Below are 17,261 nucleotides of genomic sequence, written 5' to 3'. Positions count from 1 at the left end.
AGCCTGGTCTACAGAGTGAGTTCCAGGTCAGCCAGGGCTACACAGAGAAAACCTGTCTCAAAAAACAAACAAAAAACAAAAAACAAACAAACAAAAAAGAATGTCACAATGAAATCCATTATCATGAAGAATTATTTATTAATACAGGCCAATATATTGTTATTATATTTGAGTTATCATCACTCAAATGAATTATTTTCCTGATAATTTAAGCAATTTTTCAAGCAGTGATTTCCTGTGTTAAGCTTTTAAAAGACCTTATTACTAAGACAAATATGTCATCCCAATATTTGCCTACCTGAGCAGAGCGGAACAGAAGCTCAAGGACAACCTGGGCTACACTTCAAGACCCTGTCACATAAAGTAGCAAGAACGATACTTCAGTAAGTAAAAGCATTTGCTATCAAGTCTGACAAAGTGAGATTGGCCCAGGACACACAGTGTGGAAGAAAACTGGCTTTTGCAGATTGTTTTCTGACCTCCACGTGTGTGATATGCACAGACAATAAGAAAATTAAACAAAGCAAAACAAAAAACACCACTACAATAAATTTAATGTTTTAAATAATTAAAATTTCACAAAACACCTGCAAAACTCCACCAGGTTAATGAAAGCTGAAAACTCATTTGGTTTAGCAGGGTGCAACCCACCAGTCAAGCATATAAACAAAACCTCACTCCTGAATTGAAGAAACCAATTTCCAAGGCTAGAGAGTTGAGCTTGCCACCAAGACTGTTGACCAGAGTTTGTGATGCACATACTGACATGAGAGAACCAAGTCCTGTACTTTATCTTCTAACATGCATATGTGCACCATGATACACAAGCATCCATAAACACATAAAGAAATGTATTACATCAAAAATTGAAGGGGAAAAAAGCTGGCCTGATGATACATACCTTTGATCCTAGCACTGAGAAGGCAGAGGCAGACAGATCTCTATGAGTTTGAGGATAACCTGGTCTACATAGTGAGTTCTAAACCAGCTAAGGCTGCACAATGAGACCCTATCTCAAACAAATGAGCAAATGCAAAACTCAAAGAAAAAGTATATACATATATATATATATATATATATATATATATATATATATATATGTATATATATATATGTATATGTATATGTATATGTATATATATATATATATATATATATATATATAATTATGTTGCTAATAATCATTAGAACTTTTAAAACTTAACATCCATTTAAGAAGACCCTGTAACACGTTAAGACAAAGTACTTAAATATTACCTCTTTGCCGAACTTTGCAAATAAAGCAAAGCAAGAATACTTTTCTGTATCTTCAGGAGAATGTTTCAGACTCTTTGGGCTGATTCCCTGTCAATCAAAGCAGCAAATTATTATGTCAAGCAAGAATCAAGAACTTCCACACCCTCATCTCCCAGTTCTCTATCTTTCTCCAGAGGATCAATCCTTTTCATGTTGCCATAGTCTAGTTTGGAGGAGAGGGGAGACTCAGTTCCAAGGATGCACTCCAACAGATACCAAGTAGAAACAGAACAGGGGGAAAAGTTAGGGACTACCCAAAGCCATAAGCAGTGGTCAACTCTATCCCTTCTTCATCTTCCAATAAAAAATACATTGGTTCCACCCAAGGCTTTTGTGCGACGAATAGGACCTTCAGTTGTACAACTTAAGTCATCCCCAAACTTCATGGCACCAGGACATTTGAAGGGTTTGTAACATAGATGTCTTGTAGACTCCCAGAAGTGTCTCTGACTAGCTAAATCTTGAGAAAATCTGGGAATTCTAGAGTCATATTTTGGTCCCAGGATCACTTTAAAGAGTTGGTAATCTTATATAATTATCCAGATGCTTAATAATCAAAGTAGAAAATGTTACTAGCTTTTTAAGAGCCTTCTAATTAATATCCACAAACCAGTTTTCTCTTTAATTATCAAAATTAGACTTTAAAACTACATATTCCATAAGCACTCTATAAACACAAAAGCTATAAAAGAAACACAAGAACTGTTCAGGTTTCTAAGAAACACTTACCTCAAAATATTTTATTTTCCTGGCATTTTTCACTGCAATAGAAAGCAATTTGTAGAAACCACTGATGAGTGGCAATCGTGTAGACTGCAAAATTAACTCATATGCAAATGAGTACACCCATGGCTCAAAAAAGCCTACATGTTTCCTAGGAAGAATCTCCCTATAAAGACAAAATATTTAAGAAAGAAAGTTTTATCCTATTAATTCTTATTAAGCTGTAAAACTATGAGACATTAAGGAATAGACAATTTCACTTTTAGACTTTCCAGCACCTTTAAGGATATTTATGCTTCTTTTTTCCTGCCTGAGATCTTCTAACTTTTCAGAAAAAACATACAAAAAACCCAAAAAGCTAAGTCTAAACTGCTAGAAATACTTTAAAAATCCATAAAAGCAATTTTAGATTATAAATCATTTACTATTTGAACTCTTACGTTTATATAAATATCTTCTCTATTGAGTTATTAAACAGATTTTCACTCTTAAATAATTAAAATTCTACAAAATACCTGCAAAACTCCACCAGGTTAATGAAAGCTGAAAAATCACTTGGTTTAGCAGGGTGCAAGTTAGCTGCTGGATCTGAAGTTGGAATCACCCAGACATCAGTAGTGCTTCCATCCTGAAAAATTGTCCCAGATCAAGAACTGTTTCACTTACCACATCATTCATTCAACAAATAAGTGTCCAGTAAACTGTCATACAGAAGTGCTTTATATAGAAAGAACACAAAAGTGAGAAAGACATAATCAAGTCCTTAAGAATTTTAAGAATGGGAATAGAAGCAGAAAACCAAAGAACTTATAAGAAAAAAATGGAACAAATACAAAATATAGGTGGGGAGAACATTATCTTTCCATTTTGAAAAGTTTTTTAAGACAAGGTTTTACTCTGTAGAGTAGGCTACGGCCTGAACTCATGGCAATCATACTGCTTCTGCCCCCCAAGGGTTGGAAGCCAACATAGAGTCAACATAAGGGAAGTGCTGTATTTTTTAAAATAATGATGGCATCTTGACAGAGACAAACTTCAAAAAAGAGAAAGCACCAATAATGATGCATCACTTTCAAATTGATACATAAAAGAATAATACTACATAATAAGACAAATAAAAAATACTTATTTTTAGAAAATACATGATTTTATTCTATTTATGTATTTTTTAAGACAAGGTTCTACTCTGTAGCCATATGAGCCTCAGATTTGCTATATAGTCCCAGCTGGCCTTGACCTCCATATCTTTAAGATCCAGAATTACAGACATATAAGACCATGCCCAGCTAAGTTTTACCATAGTCTTAAGGTCATAGTCTCAAATCTGTTATAAGATATAATTTTTGTACTCAAATTCTAAAGTCAAACAACAAGGAAATGAAAAAATATAGCGTGGTTCCAGGAAGCATCTTTAGAGAAGGTTTGTTTTTGCATATGTTTATGTATGCTTTGAAGCAAGGACATACTGACATAGAAATCACTATGCAGCTCAGGATGGCTTTGAACTCATGGCAGATTTCCTAACTCAATCTCTATAGTGCCATAATTACAAGAGTAAGGCACTAAGTCTGGTCCACCTTAGGTGAATGGTCTTATTTTTTTTAATTAAGATTTATTTTTACTTTTATTCATTTACTTGTGTGTGTGTGTGTGTGTGTGTGTGAGAGAGAGAGAGAGAGAGAGAGAAACTACATGTATGTGGGTGCCTGTAGGTGGAGTTACAGCTTGTTGTGAGTTATCTAAAATGGACGCTAGCCATATGCAGGTTTGCTAAGGCAGCGTTTTATTTGGTAATGCAAGCTTGCCTTGGACTCATCACTTCCTACATGAGCTTCTCAGAAGTTGTTAGCACAAATAGCACCACACCTGACTAAAAACATTATTTTAGCACATTAACCATATAAATCATTTTTTGAATACTCTTCTGATAACATATTCTATATATTGGATTACATTCAACAAAAAAAGCACCTCAGACATATGATCATCACAAAGCAACCTATTTCCCTTGAAGATGTGCTACTGTCCCGAGCATGCAAAGGGCTGGTATTAGAATGATGCAAAGTTATTGATAGGCTCTGCTAACCTGCTCTCCAACAGTCTGTTTTTCCAGTGTAAGATCCAATTTTTCCACAATCTTCAAAACTGATCTTATAAATTCATCATAGAGTAAATGATTCAGACTTTTAAGGGAGGAGTTCACAAAGAGAAATGTTTCATCTCCTAAAATAAAATCCTGTAAATAAAGAAAAGAACTTTTAGCAGGGCAGTGGTAGCACATGCCTTTAATCCCAGTACTTGGGACACAGAACCAATGCTTCAGAGGCAAGTATTTGAGTTATTTCTTGATTGATAACTGATATGGTGAGAGAGCCCAGATAACTGTGGGCAGTGCCACCTTTGGGCAAGTGGTCCTAGATGAAAAGAAAAAAAAGTAAGCCATGAGGAACAAGTTAGTAAGCAGCCTTAATGGCCTCTGCTTCACTTTGGGTCTCCAGGTCCCTGTTCTGACTTCATCAAGGATGGACTATGCTACAGAAATACAGAACAAAACAAACGCTTTTCTCCCCAAGTAGCTTTTGGTCCTGGTGTTTTATCATTGAAACAGGAACCCTGACTATCTATAAGACATCTATAACCACCGGGTATGGTGGTGCATGCCTTTAATCCCAGCACTTGGGAGGCAGAGGCAGGTGGATTTCTGAGTTCGAGGCCAGCCTGGTCTACAGAGTGAGTTCCAGGACAGCCAGAGCTACACAGAGAAACCCTGTCTTGAAAAACCAAAAAAAAAAAAGACATCTATAAGGAGATGTTTTGTTTAGTTTTTCTGAGACATGGTGTCTTGTCTGCTCGGTTTTTAGTGTGTATTTGTTTAGTTGAGCCTCTTAATAAAGATGAAAAGTGGAGTACATTTATATCTTTCAAATTATAAAATTTGGCTGGGGTAGGAAGCAAGAGAATCAGGAGGTCAAGCTGATTCTTAGTTACATTCAACTCCCAGGCTTGCGCTACGTGAGACCCTGGTCCAACAAATAAAACACAAGGAGGTTAGAGAGATAGCTAAGTAAAGAAAGGCATTTGTCCCCCAGCCTTACAATCTGAGATTAATCTCTGGGAACCACTTGGTCAAAAGGCAAAACTGGTTATTAGAAGTTGTCCTCTGACTGCCACATGAATGTGTGGTAAGCTCCCCAAATACGGAAGCATAATGAAAATACGCATATTTAAAAATTTACCTCCATCTGGTCACAGCCTAAAAGATGCTGAAAAAGATCCACATAGTCTTTGTACGTAGGTGCTTTCCACCTGCCGGTTCTGACTTCCTCCGAGGCCGAACGGTTATCAGACCTAGACTCAACATCCTAGAGAAGACAATATCCCATTATTGACTGGTAGACACGTAGGGTAGCTCATGTCAGAACATAATGACTTACAGAATTTTCTAAACTAAAGCAGCAACCAATATAAATTCTGCAATAAACTAAAGAAAGTAAGACAACATAGTAAAAGACAACTAGAAAGGTAAGATGTTGTGGATGGCTCTGGTGCTGTTTGTATTTGGATGTTAAGCTTTCCCTTTTTTCTGGAAGGAGGAATGAGTCATGTACTCAGGTGACTTCCTGTGACCCGTCCCCTAATGAAAAAAGGAACCAATCACTGGGTGAGTAGGCAGGACTTCTGGGTTGGATAGTGGAAGCCAGGATACAAGAGAGATATAGGGGCTTTTAGACAGGATAGCGAGAGGACAAGATGTAGCTACTAGTGTAGGTTTAGCTGGCAGATTCACCACTGGAGGATTTAGATTTAATATGGCTCACAAGATTAGGATTCTATTTGATGCACCCAGCGATTGAGTTACCACTCATTCTGAACTAAGTTTGTGTGGTGTTTCCCTTCATGTGGTGGCTCAACTGGATTCCAGAGATTCCAAACATGGGTTTGCCAGAAGTATACCACAAAAGGCCATGGGAGTTTTGAAGCATGGAAATGGCGTGGTAGCAACCCGCCAGTGGGAGCTGTGTGGAGAGATTTCAGAGCTCTGAGTCAGAAAGTCTCCACAAGATGAGAACAGGCAGGCTCTTGCCCACCAGTGCCTGGCCAGCCAGCCTGCCGATGCCATGCTGACAGTAGTATGGGTTCTATTTTAATATTTCTCATAACAGTAAGACAGTGACTGTAGCCAATGAGAATTTTTAACTCACCTACCTACCAAACCAACTACACATCATCCCTCTCCTCTCTCATTCCACTCATGGCCTGGAGTTCCACTAACTTGTATACATTTATATCGCCTCTTTGTAAACATGTAGCTATCAGGGACAGCAAGATGCCTCAGCAGGTAAACGCACATGCTACCAAGTCTAATGGCTTGAGTTAGATTCTTGGAACCCACATGGTGGAAGAAGAGAATTAAATTTTAAACATTGCCTTCCAACAGCCACAAGCTTACTACTGCATGTACACACACAAACACACATATACATCTACACACTGAAAGAAAAATTCTAAGTATATATAATATCATTTTATTCCTTAGAAGTATATTTATCCAACAGAGGCTGGTATTTATACATGAAACTTCAAAATGTAAGGCATGGGTGAGCTGGACTTGGTTGGCAGATTGCTTGCCTGGTATGCATAAAGGCCTGGGTTCAATCCCCAGCACTACAGAAATATGGTGCACTGATGTAGACCTGTAATCCTAGCATTTATAAAGAACAGGCAGAAATACTGGACGTTCAAAGTGATCTTTGGCTACATCAAGTTCAAGGGTAGCATGCAATGTATAAGAATATCTCAAGAAAATGGAGGTGGCTAAACTAAGAAGGCTTTTTTATATATTTAATGCTAAAACAGTTTCTAACATCCAATGATGAGAGCAGTTTTCGAAAGTTTAGAATCAGAATTTACCTTTGGAAGGACCACTGGTTTAGAACATATTCTAATTAAACCTTGGTGCACTAAAAATGAAGAAAACAAAATAACAATGAAGGAAACACTAAGAAGCACAATCACTCAATAAAAACAACAATAATTATTTTGCCTCTTAATTTCTGTATGAAATTTGTTAATACCTTTAGTTTTAAATTCTGAACTATTGATAAAGTTGGTATGGTAACACACATCTATAATCTCAGCATTTGGAAAGTAGAAGCTGCACAACGGTGGAGCTCAAAGTCAGCCTAGGCTACACAGTGATACTCTGTCTAAAATAAAATAAAATAAAATAAAATAAAATAAAAGGAGATTTAGAAACCAAAGATGCTTAAAGAAAAAGGCTTTTTCTTTAAAAAGGAAAAAAAAAAAAAAGCCCATAGCTCAGGAGGGCATAATGCCCTGTGGAACAATCTAGTATAGTTACCTTGTTAAATAGACATAATAAACTGCCTTCTAACTATTTTTTTTAATTTTTAATATTTTTATTACGTATTTTCCTCAATTACATTTCCAATGCTATCCCAAAAGTCCCCCATTACCCCCCCCAACTTCCCTACCCACCCATTCCCATTCTTTTGGCCCTGGCATTCCCCTGTATTGGGGCATGTAAAGTTTACAAGTCCAATGGGCCTCTCTTTCCAGTGATGGCCGACTAGGCCATCTTTCGATACATATGCAGCTAGAGACAAGAGCTCCGGGGTACTGGTTAGTTCATCATGTAGTTCCCCCTATAGGGTTGCAGATCCCTTTAACTCCTTGGGTACTTTCTCTAGCTTCTCCATTGGGAGCCCTGTGATCCATCCAATAGCTGACTGTGAGCATCCACTTCTGTGTTTGCTAGGCCCTGGCATAGTCTCACAAGAGACAGCTATATCTGGGTCCTTTCAGCAAAATCTTGCTAGTGTATGCAATGGTGTCAGTGTTTGGAAGCTGATTATGGGATGGATCCCTGGATATGGCAGTCTCTAGATGGTCCATCCTTTCATCACAGCTCCAAACTTTGTCTATGTAACTCCTTCCATGGGTGTTTTGTTCCCAATTCTAAGAAGGGGCATAGTGTCCACACTTTGGTCTTCATTCTTCTTGAGTTTCATGCGTTTACCAAATGTATCTTATATCTTGGGTATGCTTGTCTCAGGCCACACCACTCCGAATGTACTCCATCTGGTCTAAATTTTTAGGCTTAGAAGTATCTCTCTGCAGTGGGCACCAGTTAATGCAGACACTCATAACCAGTCAAGATGCTGATAATTAATGACTATTACGTGCTCAGCTGTAAATGGGATATCTATATCCCCACCCACACCCCAAGGCTCATGGAGCATCTTGGAGGAAGAGTGAGATGAGTGAGATGAATGTTAAGGGCCACAGAATGAAGAGGAATGCTATGACATGACATGGCTACAGTACCTACAGACTCACTATAGCTATCTGCACAAAATCAAGTCAAGAGGCAGCAACAATTGGGCTCAGTGGGTAATTAACAATGAGAAAGAGAACATGGAGGGGTTAGTGAGAGGAAGAAATTGAGGATTCATACATGGAGTAGGAGGAAGGAGTCAAGCGTTGTGGTAATTTGTTTAAGAATGGCACCCATGGGCTCTTTTATACATGTGAAATGCTTGGTGCCTCTGTTCATGAAACTGTTTGGGAAGAATTAGGAGGTGTGGCTTTGTGGAGGAAGTTGTGTCACTGGGAATGAACTATGAGATTAGAAAAACTCTTGCCTCTTGTCTCTCTCTGACTAAACTTACAGATCAGATGTGAGCTCTCAGCTACTGCTGCAGCACCATGGTCTGCCTATCTGCTGCCATGCTCCCTGCCATGATGACCATGGACTAACTAAATTCCCTGTATCTGTGAGCAAGCCCCAGTTCATGCTTTCTTTTAAGTAGCCTGGGTTAAATTGTCTCTTCACACCTATAGAACAGTAACTAAGACACGGGTACATATAATCCAGATGTGTTGTTTATATTTTTGAAATTGTCAAAAAGAAAATAAAAGATTCTATGTAAAGAAGTAGTAGGTACCACTGACTCCAAAGTCTAATTTTAAAAAAAAGATTTTGATTCATCAACATGAAAAGTTCTCTAAAAAGTTAATATATGCACAAAGAATTAGGGAATCAGATTTTCTTTAAATATATCAAATAGCATGTTAAATGTTTAGCATTTACCATATTCAGAATGAAAACCAAGTGCAAGCTTACCCACAGCACTAATGCAATTCCAGTGAACTGGTCCTTTCTCTGCTAAGGCTAGGAAAACTTTTATTATTGCTTTACAACACACCAACTGCATTTTGGGACTATACTGAGGGAAGCTGTCTATCTGTACCACCATGAGATGTTCCAGTACTGGAGTATATACCTCCGGAACCTACCAGAAATGGAGAAGAACTCAAAATTAGAACATGGAATAAATATAATATTTTAGTATATTATAATATGTAATATATATATTATAATGACATAAAGATTTTAATATATAAAATATAAAGAAGAAATAGTATATAGAGTATACACACACACACACACACATATATATATACACACACACTCTAATTTATTATAACTGAGTAGTCACAAGTAAATATAAATTCTGATTTGCTAACCTATCTAACTATTGTAGCTGCCAGAATCAAACTGAACGGCATTTACAGCACACTTCTAAGTGGCTATCTGAATCTTTAAGGAAGATGGAAAAGGGTAACACCTATTTTTCTGCTCCAGACTCCAGCTTCTTAAATTGTGTGTTGTGATCCAAATGGGATCGTACAATCAACTATGGAGATCAGAAGATATAGCAGAATAGTAAAGCATTTCCAAATACCCAGATGGCAAGCTATTTTTAAAAATCAAACGTACAGAACATGAGGTATGGGGCTGGTGAGATGTCTCAAAGTTTAAGAGCACTGGTACTCTCCCAGGGTGAGATCTATTCCTAGCACACAAATGGCAGCCCACAGCTGTCTGTACTATGGATCCAAGTGATCTAATGCCTTCTTCTGGCCTTTGAAAGGCCAGGCATGCATGTGGCGGTCACACACCCATTCAGACAAAACACTCATACACAAAATAGTTAACAAATAAGAAATGAAGAATCCAAGGAATTTCTAGAAATGCTTGCTTACAGTGTCACATGACTTTACCACAAACTAGCTTGTGAACACACTCTCTGCAAAGGTTAATCGTGGAGATGAGATGAAGTACTTACAACCATGCTCACTGCAACCATTTCACTTACTGTGTCGAGGTAGAGCAAGACACTTGCAATAGACTGAAGGAAACTTGGCATCTGGTAAACATGATCCTCGGAAGCATCTGCGTGGGTGAGGAACATCTGCTTACAGCGCTGAATGAGCTCCACGTACATGAAGTCAACATCCTTTGCATTGATAACCTTGCAAGGCTTTAGGAAAGGCAAAACAGAAGCCGGAATCTTAGCAGCATCAAAACAAAGGTATTTAACATGTCATATTAAGACGTGTGGCTACAAACTGCTGAATATTATTAATGTAAGCTGTTTATCTTACGGTATATAACATATTGTATCTTATAATTTTCACACATATATATATTTTCACATCCTAAATAGTTAGTTATACACATTGTTAATTATGTTCTAGGCTGTTTAAAGGACAGTTCTCACTATGCGCTGGCCCTGTAAAGCTTATCACTGAAACATGAGACTTCTCACATACTACTTATTTTGTCCCTGGATTAGTTAGAGCTTCAAACAGAAACAAATGGAGATGGGGGTGGAGTGGGGTGGATAAGGCTTAGGCTAACTTTGAATTTAGTATGTTACCCAGGCTGTCCTCAACTTATAGCAGTTTAGCTTCCTGAAGCCTGGATTAGAGGTAGGAATACAGCTAGTCTTAAATATGCTGCCTTTCTGCCCTAAGATATCTTGTCTAAAACTTTTAGTGAACACAACTGTAGTTTCATATCTGGTCATAACTTACTTATAACTATCTATATAAACACAGTTTTATAGTTTTTAATGTAAGGGGACTATAGAGTACAAAGAAAAAGAGGATGCTTCTAACCTTTAGAATCAAATTTATATGGATTTTGTTTGCTTGGAGGTGTCTGTATTTCTTGGTTAACTATGTTTTGATGGCCTATCCTAGACCTAGAACCTAGAACACTATGTAGCCTCCTCTGTTTCCTACACTGGAATTACAGGCATGTATCAGGTAACAGCTATGTCTTGTTACAATCAATTCAGGGTAGCTTTTGAGAGAATAGCTAACTTATCTTGGTCTTTTTTTTTTTCACGTATAAAACAAAATAATAATAGTTCATCTTATAGGTGAACTATGAGGAATCTAAGATAATACATGTATGCTAATACATAGTAAACACTGAACATTGAACTATTAATAGAATACCAATAGTAGATTCCTGTAAATAACTAAATAAAAACAAAACCATAAAATACAGTAAATAAATGAATCATACTCCTGCAAATAGTCCATATCCGCGAATAGCAATGGCTAACTCCTTGTTGTTCGAGTCTGTATTTCTGATGATTCCATAGAACTGTTCCATAAAGTACTTCAGCCTGCTCTTATGCAACTCTGCATCTTCTGCCACAGTAAATGAAATCTGTAATGGCATGACATTTACTCCTTAGAAACATTTAATAGCAAAAGAAAAGGACTTAAGCAAATGTAACTATTAACATACTGTTTGATTGCTTTTACGCAGAACCCTCTGCTTCAATATGCTTAGATAACGTAAGTCCAGAAAAGACAGTTTCTTAACTAAAGATACACTGTTATGTGATGCATAGTTCCTTAAAGAGGGGGGTGGGAGGTGGGGTAAAAGAGACCAGGAAAACAGTGATGACCAGAAAAGGGCACATCACATTTAAATTTTTCTTAGCTACAGATGTTGTTTGTTTGTTTGTTTGTTTGTTTGTGAGAATGTATAATAGTATAGTATAGTATAGTGTGTGTGTGTGTGTGTGTGTGTGTGTGTGTGTGTGTGTGTGTGTGTGTGTATAGAGGCAGAAAGATACGCCATGTGGGTCCCAGATATTTAACTCAGTCATCAGACTTAGTGGCAAGCGTCTTTACTCATTAAGCCATCAGCCCAATTTCAGGTATTTTTGAGATTCAACTGCAAGAGATATCATTAAAACGATGTGCAGGAAGAGAAGAAAGATACTTGAGATCACTGTTGCCTTAATGAGGATTTCTACTGCTGTGGTAAACATAAGGACCAAAAACAATTTAAGGAGGACTTTGTTTAAGCTAACACTTCCATATCACGATCCATCACTAAGGGAAGGTAAGAACTCAGACAGGACAGTAACCTGGAGTTCCTGCCTCCAGGAACTGGAGCTTCTCCTGCCAGCAGAAGCCATGGAAGAGTGCTGCTCACTGGCTTCCTTTACCTGGCTTGCTCAGTTTCTTTTCAGGATCACCTGCCTAAGGGTGGCACTGTCCACAATGGGCTGGACTTTCTTACATCAATTATCAATCACAAAAATGCTGAATAGACTTGCCTAACAGGCCACTCTTATGGAGGCATTTTCTCAATTACAATTCCTTCTTCCCAGATTAGCCTAGTTTGTGTCAAGTTAACATAAAAACTAGCCAGCATAACTACCACACAAACAGCAAACATCCTATGTTCAAGAACATAGAGTTCAAAACAGCATTCTTAATTTTAGCACAAATTCTACTCAAGTATAGAAAACAATGTAGGTAACTATCAAAGGCAGGGTGGAAAAATCAACTACTTCCACTGTTAATTTACCAATATATTTCCTAATTATTCCCAAAGCATAATATCTGAGCATGTCCTTCTTGGCTCTTTACTCCCACTAACTTTAAAAATGTGGAATTATCATACATAGTGCTTCAAAAACTTCTTTCACAAAGCATGTCATGAAGCCGGGCATGGTGGCGCACGTCTTTAATCCCAGCACTTGGGAGGCAGAGACAGGCGGATTTCTGAGTTCAAGGCCAGCCTGGTGTACAGAGTGAGTTCCAGGACAGCCAGGGCTATACTGAGAAACTCTGTCTCGAAAAACAAAAACAAAAACAAAACAAAACAAAAAAAAGCATGTCATGAGCATGTTGCCAGCCAAAGTGGCTGGCTCATTCAATAGGAAGTCTGACCTAATAGGACTGCTGAAAGTTCAAGGCCTGGATTACAAACTGAGTCTCACATCATCCTGTGCTACCGAATAAGAGTTTATTTCAAAAACAAAACAACAGCCGAGCATAGTGGCACACGCTTTTAATCCCAGAACTTGGGAGGCAGAGGCAGGCGGATTTCTGAGTTCGAGGCCAGCCTGATCTACAGAGTGAGCTCCAGGAGAGCCAGGACTATACAGAAAAACCCTGTCTCGGAAAAACAAAAACAAAAACAAAACAAAAAAAAAAAAAAACCCAACAACAACAACCAAAAAAAAAAAAAATTAGGTAATATCTACTTAGTTACTGAAAATATTTTCATCTTACTGTAAACTATTGAATCACATAAACTTGAACTAAATTTTAGCATTGGATCCTGTAATTTTTGTCAGCTATCTTCTTATAATAGCAAAAAGTTAAAAATAATTATTTCACAAAGGGCCATTTATAATACCATGGTTCATAATGACACATTATGCTATTGTTAAAAATCAATCAAGTAAATTTCAATATATTATTAGGGAAATGTCAGTGCTGTGGAAAATCTTGAAGCTACAAAAATTATGTAAAAATATAAGGGGAGGGGAGAGAGAAAAAGAAAATAGTCACCAAAATGGAAAATGACTGTTTTCTTGGTTGTAGGTATCAGATTTGAACAGTCTTCTTTACACTTTTTGTTGGTTGGTTGGTTTCTTTTGTTTATTGTTTTGTTTTTTGCTTTTGTATGTGTGTGGTGGTGGTGGTGGTTTCTTTGTGCAGCTCTGGCCATCATGGAACTCACTCTGTAGACCAGACTGGACTCAAAGATCCACCTGCCTCTGCCTCCCTGAGTGCTGGGATTAAAGGTGTGTGTCACTGCTATCTGGCTATTGTTTTGTTTTGAGTAGTTCAGGCTGACTGGCCTGCAACAATCCTCTTTCCTGGGCTGGGATGACAAGCAAGAACCACAGCACCTTTGTACACACATACATGTGCATGCACACACTCACACACATTTAAATTTGTACTCATATTTAAATTATATGTAACAAATCTGTAATGTTTTTTCACAGGAACCTTATATAAAACTGTGTTTTGGAAAAAATTTTATCCCATAGGATAATTCTTAAATTCAAAATTGTACATTCCATAATAAAAGGAAAGAAAAAAAAAAAAAAAGACTCATGGAGCAAATTAAAAGTCCAAAAAGAAAGAACTATAAGTCAGGTAATTTTTGACAAATGTTAAAAGGCCCAAAAAAGAAAAAAAAAAAAAGCATGTTTTCAATAAGTATTGCTAGAACCAAGAAATGGGAGTGGATTAGACAATATCACTCTTACTTTATCCCATACACAAAATGATTCAACATATATTACAGATCTAAATATAAATGTGACAAGTATAAACTTCCCACAGGAAAAATAAAAGAAGAAAATCTTAGGGCATGAAAAGGACATGCTAGAGCCTGGCATGGAGGCACACACCTTCAATCCCAGCACCTGGGTGGCAGAGGTGGGAGGATCTCTGATTTCAAGGCCAGCCTTATCTACCAATTTCACTATAATAAGACCATGCTCTTGATTAGATTAGTTTCCTTATTTATTTATACTCACTTGTATCAGACATACCATAGAACTACCAAAAAAAAACAAGGGGGGGTGGGGGGGAGTTGGGGATCAGTTGTTCCAAGGTAGTACTAATGTCTATGCACACAAACCTAGCCTATCAGAGTCTGTTAAATCAGGGATAACATTTCAAAGGTACCCTGAGTAACCAGGTCAGTAGTTGGTAGAAAGGTTCATCCTTATGCTCTAAAATTTAATAGGAAAGTGACTTAATAGCAGTGTTTATATGTGAGGTGATTAAGTATGCTCTTGACCTTTTCAGACAATTATTTTCACTCATATAAAAATTTTGAACTACTTCAGTAATTGGACTTTTGCTTCTGAGAGCTCTTACAATTGAACTACTGTTTTGAGTGAATGCTAGTACATATTTAACCTAGACAAACATTATTCTAATTAAGCCATAAGTGTCAATGCACAAACTTGTTTTAATTACATTTTTTCTACCAAAAACAAACAAACAAACAAGAAAGAAAAGCCAGCTTAAAATTGTTAAATTGGATATCCATCTTAAAATTTTAAAACTTCTACTTTAAGAAATGATGGGCGGATTTCTGAGTTCGAGGCCAGCCTGGTCTACAAAGTGAGTGCCAGGACAGCCAGGGCTACACAGAGAAACCCTGTCTCGAAAAACCAAAAAAAAAAAAAAAAAAAGAAATGATGTTAAAGGGCTGGAGAGATGGCTCAGTGGGTAAGAGCACCCGACTGCTCTTCCAAAGGTCCAGAGTTCAAATCCCAGCAACCACATGGTGGCTCACAACCATCCGCAACGAGATCTGGCGCCCTCTTCTGGAATGTCTGAAGACAGCTACAGTGTACTTACATATAATAAATAAATAAATCTTAAAAAAAAAAAAAAAAAAAAAAAAGGCTGATCAGCTACCACTGTCTCTTTCCTAAATGAGTGTAATTTCTAGCTGCAGTCTAAATATGTATCTTTCATCCACAGGTAAGTGTAGCTTTCTCAACCAAATACCCTTGCAATTTCTTTCTATAGCAGATGAAAACCATCACAGATGCTACAACTTGTCAAAATGCAAAGAACAACTGACTATGGAGAGCTCAGGGAACATTATGAGAGGCAAGGAATAAAACTATAAGAGGCAGAGAACCAGGATGTATGCTGGGAGAAAGTGTCTTCTATATGTGACAGGAAAGCTGTTCACATGGCATTGTAACAATATAGTTGCCTAAATAAGATCTGAAGAATGACAACACCAGTTGACATGCCAAAATGGACAGGGGGAAATCTCACAAGGCCTTAACCCGAGATGAAAGAAATCAATGGCTTCTGCTAGGTTATCCAATCCCAATGGTCTCCCCTGAACACATGCACACAACAATGAATAGGCTCAAATACACACATGTATATATAGGTAACAATCATAATTAAAGAACATGACTTGAGAGGGAGTGGAGAGTGACATGTTAGAGGAGGACGAAGAGGAAGAGTGAGAACTAGAAATGAGGTAAATGCAGTACTCATACATGAAACACTCAAAAAATTAAATCTCCTTTTAAAAGGAAGAAAGAAGGTGCTAGAGAGATTAAGTCATTAGGAATATAAGTTGCTCTTGAGGAGGAGCTGGGTTTGGTTCCCAGCACCCACATAGTAGCTCACAGTGGTAGCTCACAATCATCTGTAACTCCAGTTCCAGGGAATCTAATAAATTACTCTAACCTCAGTGGGGCACGAGGCACATACGTGGCATACATACATACATACATGCTGGCAAAAGACTGAGATATATAACAGGGCAAGGCATGGTGGTGCAGGCCTTTAATCCTAGCACTGGGGAGGCAGAGTGTTGGGGCTTGGGTCTAATGCTTTGTCTTAATTCACCTCCCAAAAATCACACAGGAATCTGCATGTCCAGGCACTGAGGTCCCCATCCCCAACTGGTTTTTGATTAATCAGTAAAGAGCCAACAGCCAATGACTGGGCAGGGTGAAAGGGGCAGGACTTTTAGGATTACCTGGCAAGAATCACAGGGGAGAGGGAGAATCGGAGGAGGAGGGGGAGAGGGAGGGAAGGGAGGAGGGAGAGGATCTCCATGATGCAGAGAGATCAGATTTAAAAGCTGCAGAGGAGAAATCATCCAGTAATGTAGGTGCAAAGTGGCCCCATGGGAGGGCTGCCCAGAAAGAAACAGGGCAGCAAAGATAATATATAGATTTAGAAATTGTTACCTCAGGAGCACCAGATCAAAATATAAAGGTTGTTTGTGTGAGTGTGTGTGTGTGTGTGTGTGTGTGTGTGTGTGTGTGTGTGTGTGTGAGAGAGAGAGAGAGAGAGTGTGTGTGTGTGTGTGTATGTTTTCATTTTCAAATCCAGAGAACTCGGGTGGGTGGCACAATTAGTGCGATCACCTGCCTGGAACTCAGAGAAGATTAACAATTCACTGCTATAGCAGAGGAAGTGAGTTTGGGACCAGTCTAATCTATACAGCAAGTTCTAGGACAGCCAAGACTACATAGAGAGACCTTGTCTCAAAACACCAAATAAAAAAATAAAGTAGATTAAATAAATCTTAAAGAAGAAGAGAA

The 17,261-nt window shown here is 38.0% G+C and overlaps 1 protein-coding gene across 1 annotated transcript in view; it reads right to left on the bottom strand.

Annotated features, from left to right (window-relative positions):
* Nucleotides 1–17,261, bottom strand: part of Prkdc (protein kinase, DNA-activated, catalytic subunit) — a 196,754-nt gene that overhangs the window by 161,506 nt on the left and 17,987 nt on the right. Inside the window, exons 11-19 of the mRNA XM_029470470.2 lie at nucleotides 11,423–11,569; nucleotides 10,203–10,367; nucleotides 9,167–9,335; nucleotides 6,931–6,980; nucleotides 5,256–5,381; nucleotides 4,106–4,255; nucleotides 2,535–2,647; nucleotides 2,026–2,185; nucleotides 1,258–1,344 (exon numbers count right to left, since the gene is read on the bottom strand). Of these exons, the coding sequence (XP_029326330.1) occupies nucleotides 1,258–1,344; nucleotides 2,026–2,185; nucleotides 2,535–2,647; nucleotides 4,106–4,255; nucleotides 5,256–5,381; nucleotides 6,931–6,980; nucleotides 9,167–9,335; nucleotides 10,203–10,367; nucleotides 11,423–11,569 (1,167 nt within the window). The remainder of the gene's footprint in view (nucleotides 1–1,257; nucleotides 1,345–2,025; nucleotides 2,186–2,534; nucleotides 2,648–4,105; nucleotides 4,256–5,255; nucleotides 5,382–6,930; nucleotides 6,981–9,166; nucleotides 9,336–10,202; nucleotides 10,368–11,422; nucleotides 11,570–17,261) is intronic.

The sequence above is a fragment of the Mus caroli genome, unplaced genomic scaffold (assembly GCF_978045245.1).
Source record: "Mus caroli unplaced genomic scaffold, Mus_caroli_1 scaffold_17, whole genome shotgun sequence".
Lineage (NCBI taxonomy): Eukaryota > Metazoa > Chordata > Mammalia > Rodentia > Muridae > Mus > Mus caroli.
The sequence above is the reverse complement of the archived record's forward strand: the minus strand, read 5'-3'. Positions and strand labels throughout refer to the sequence as shown.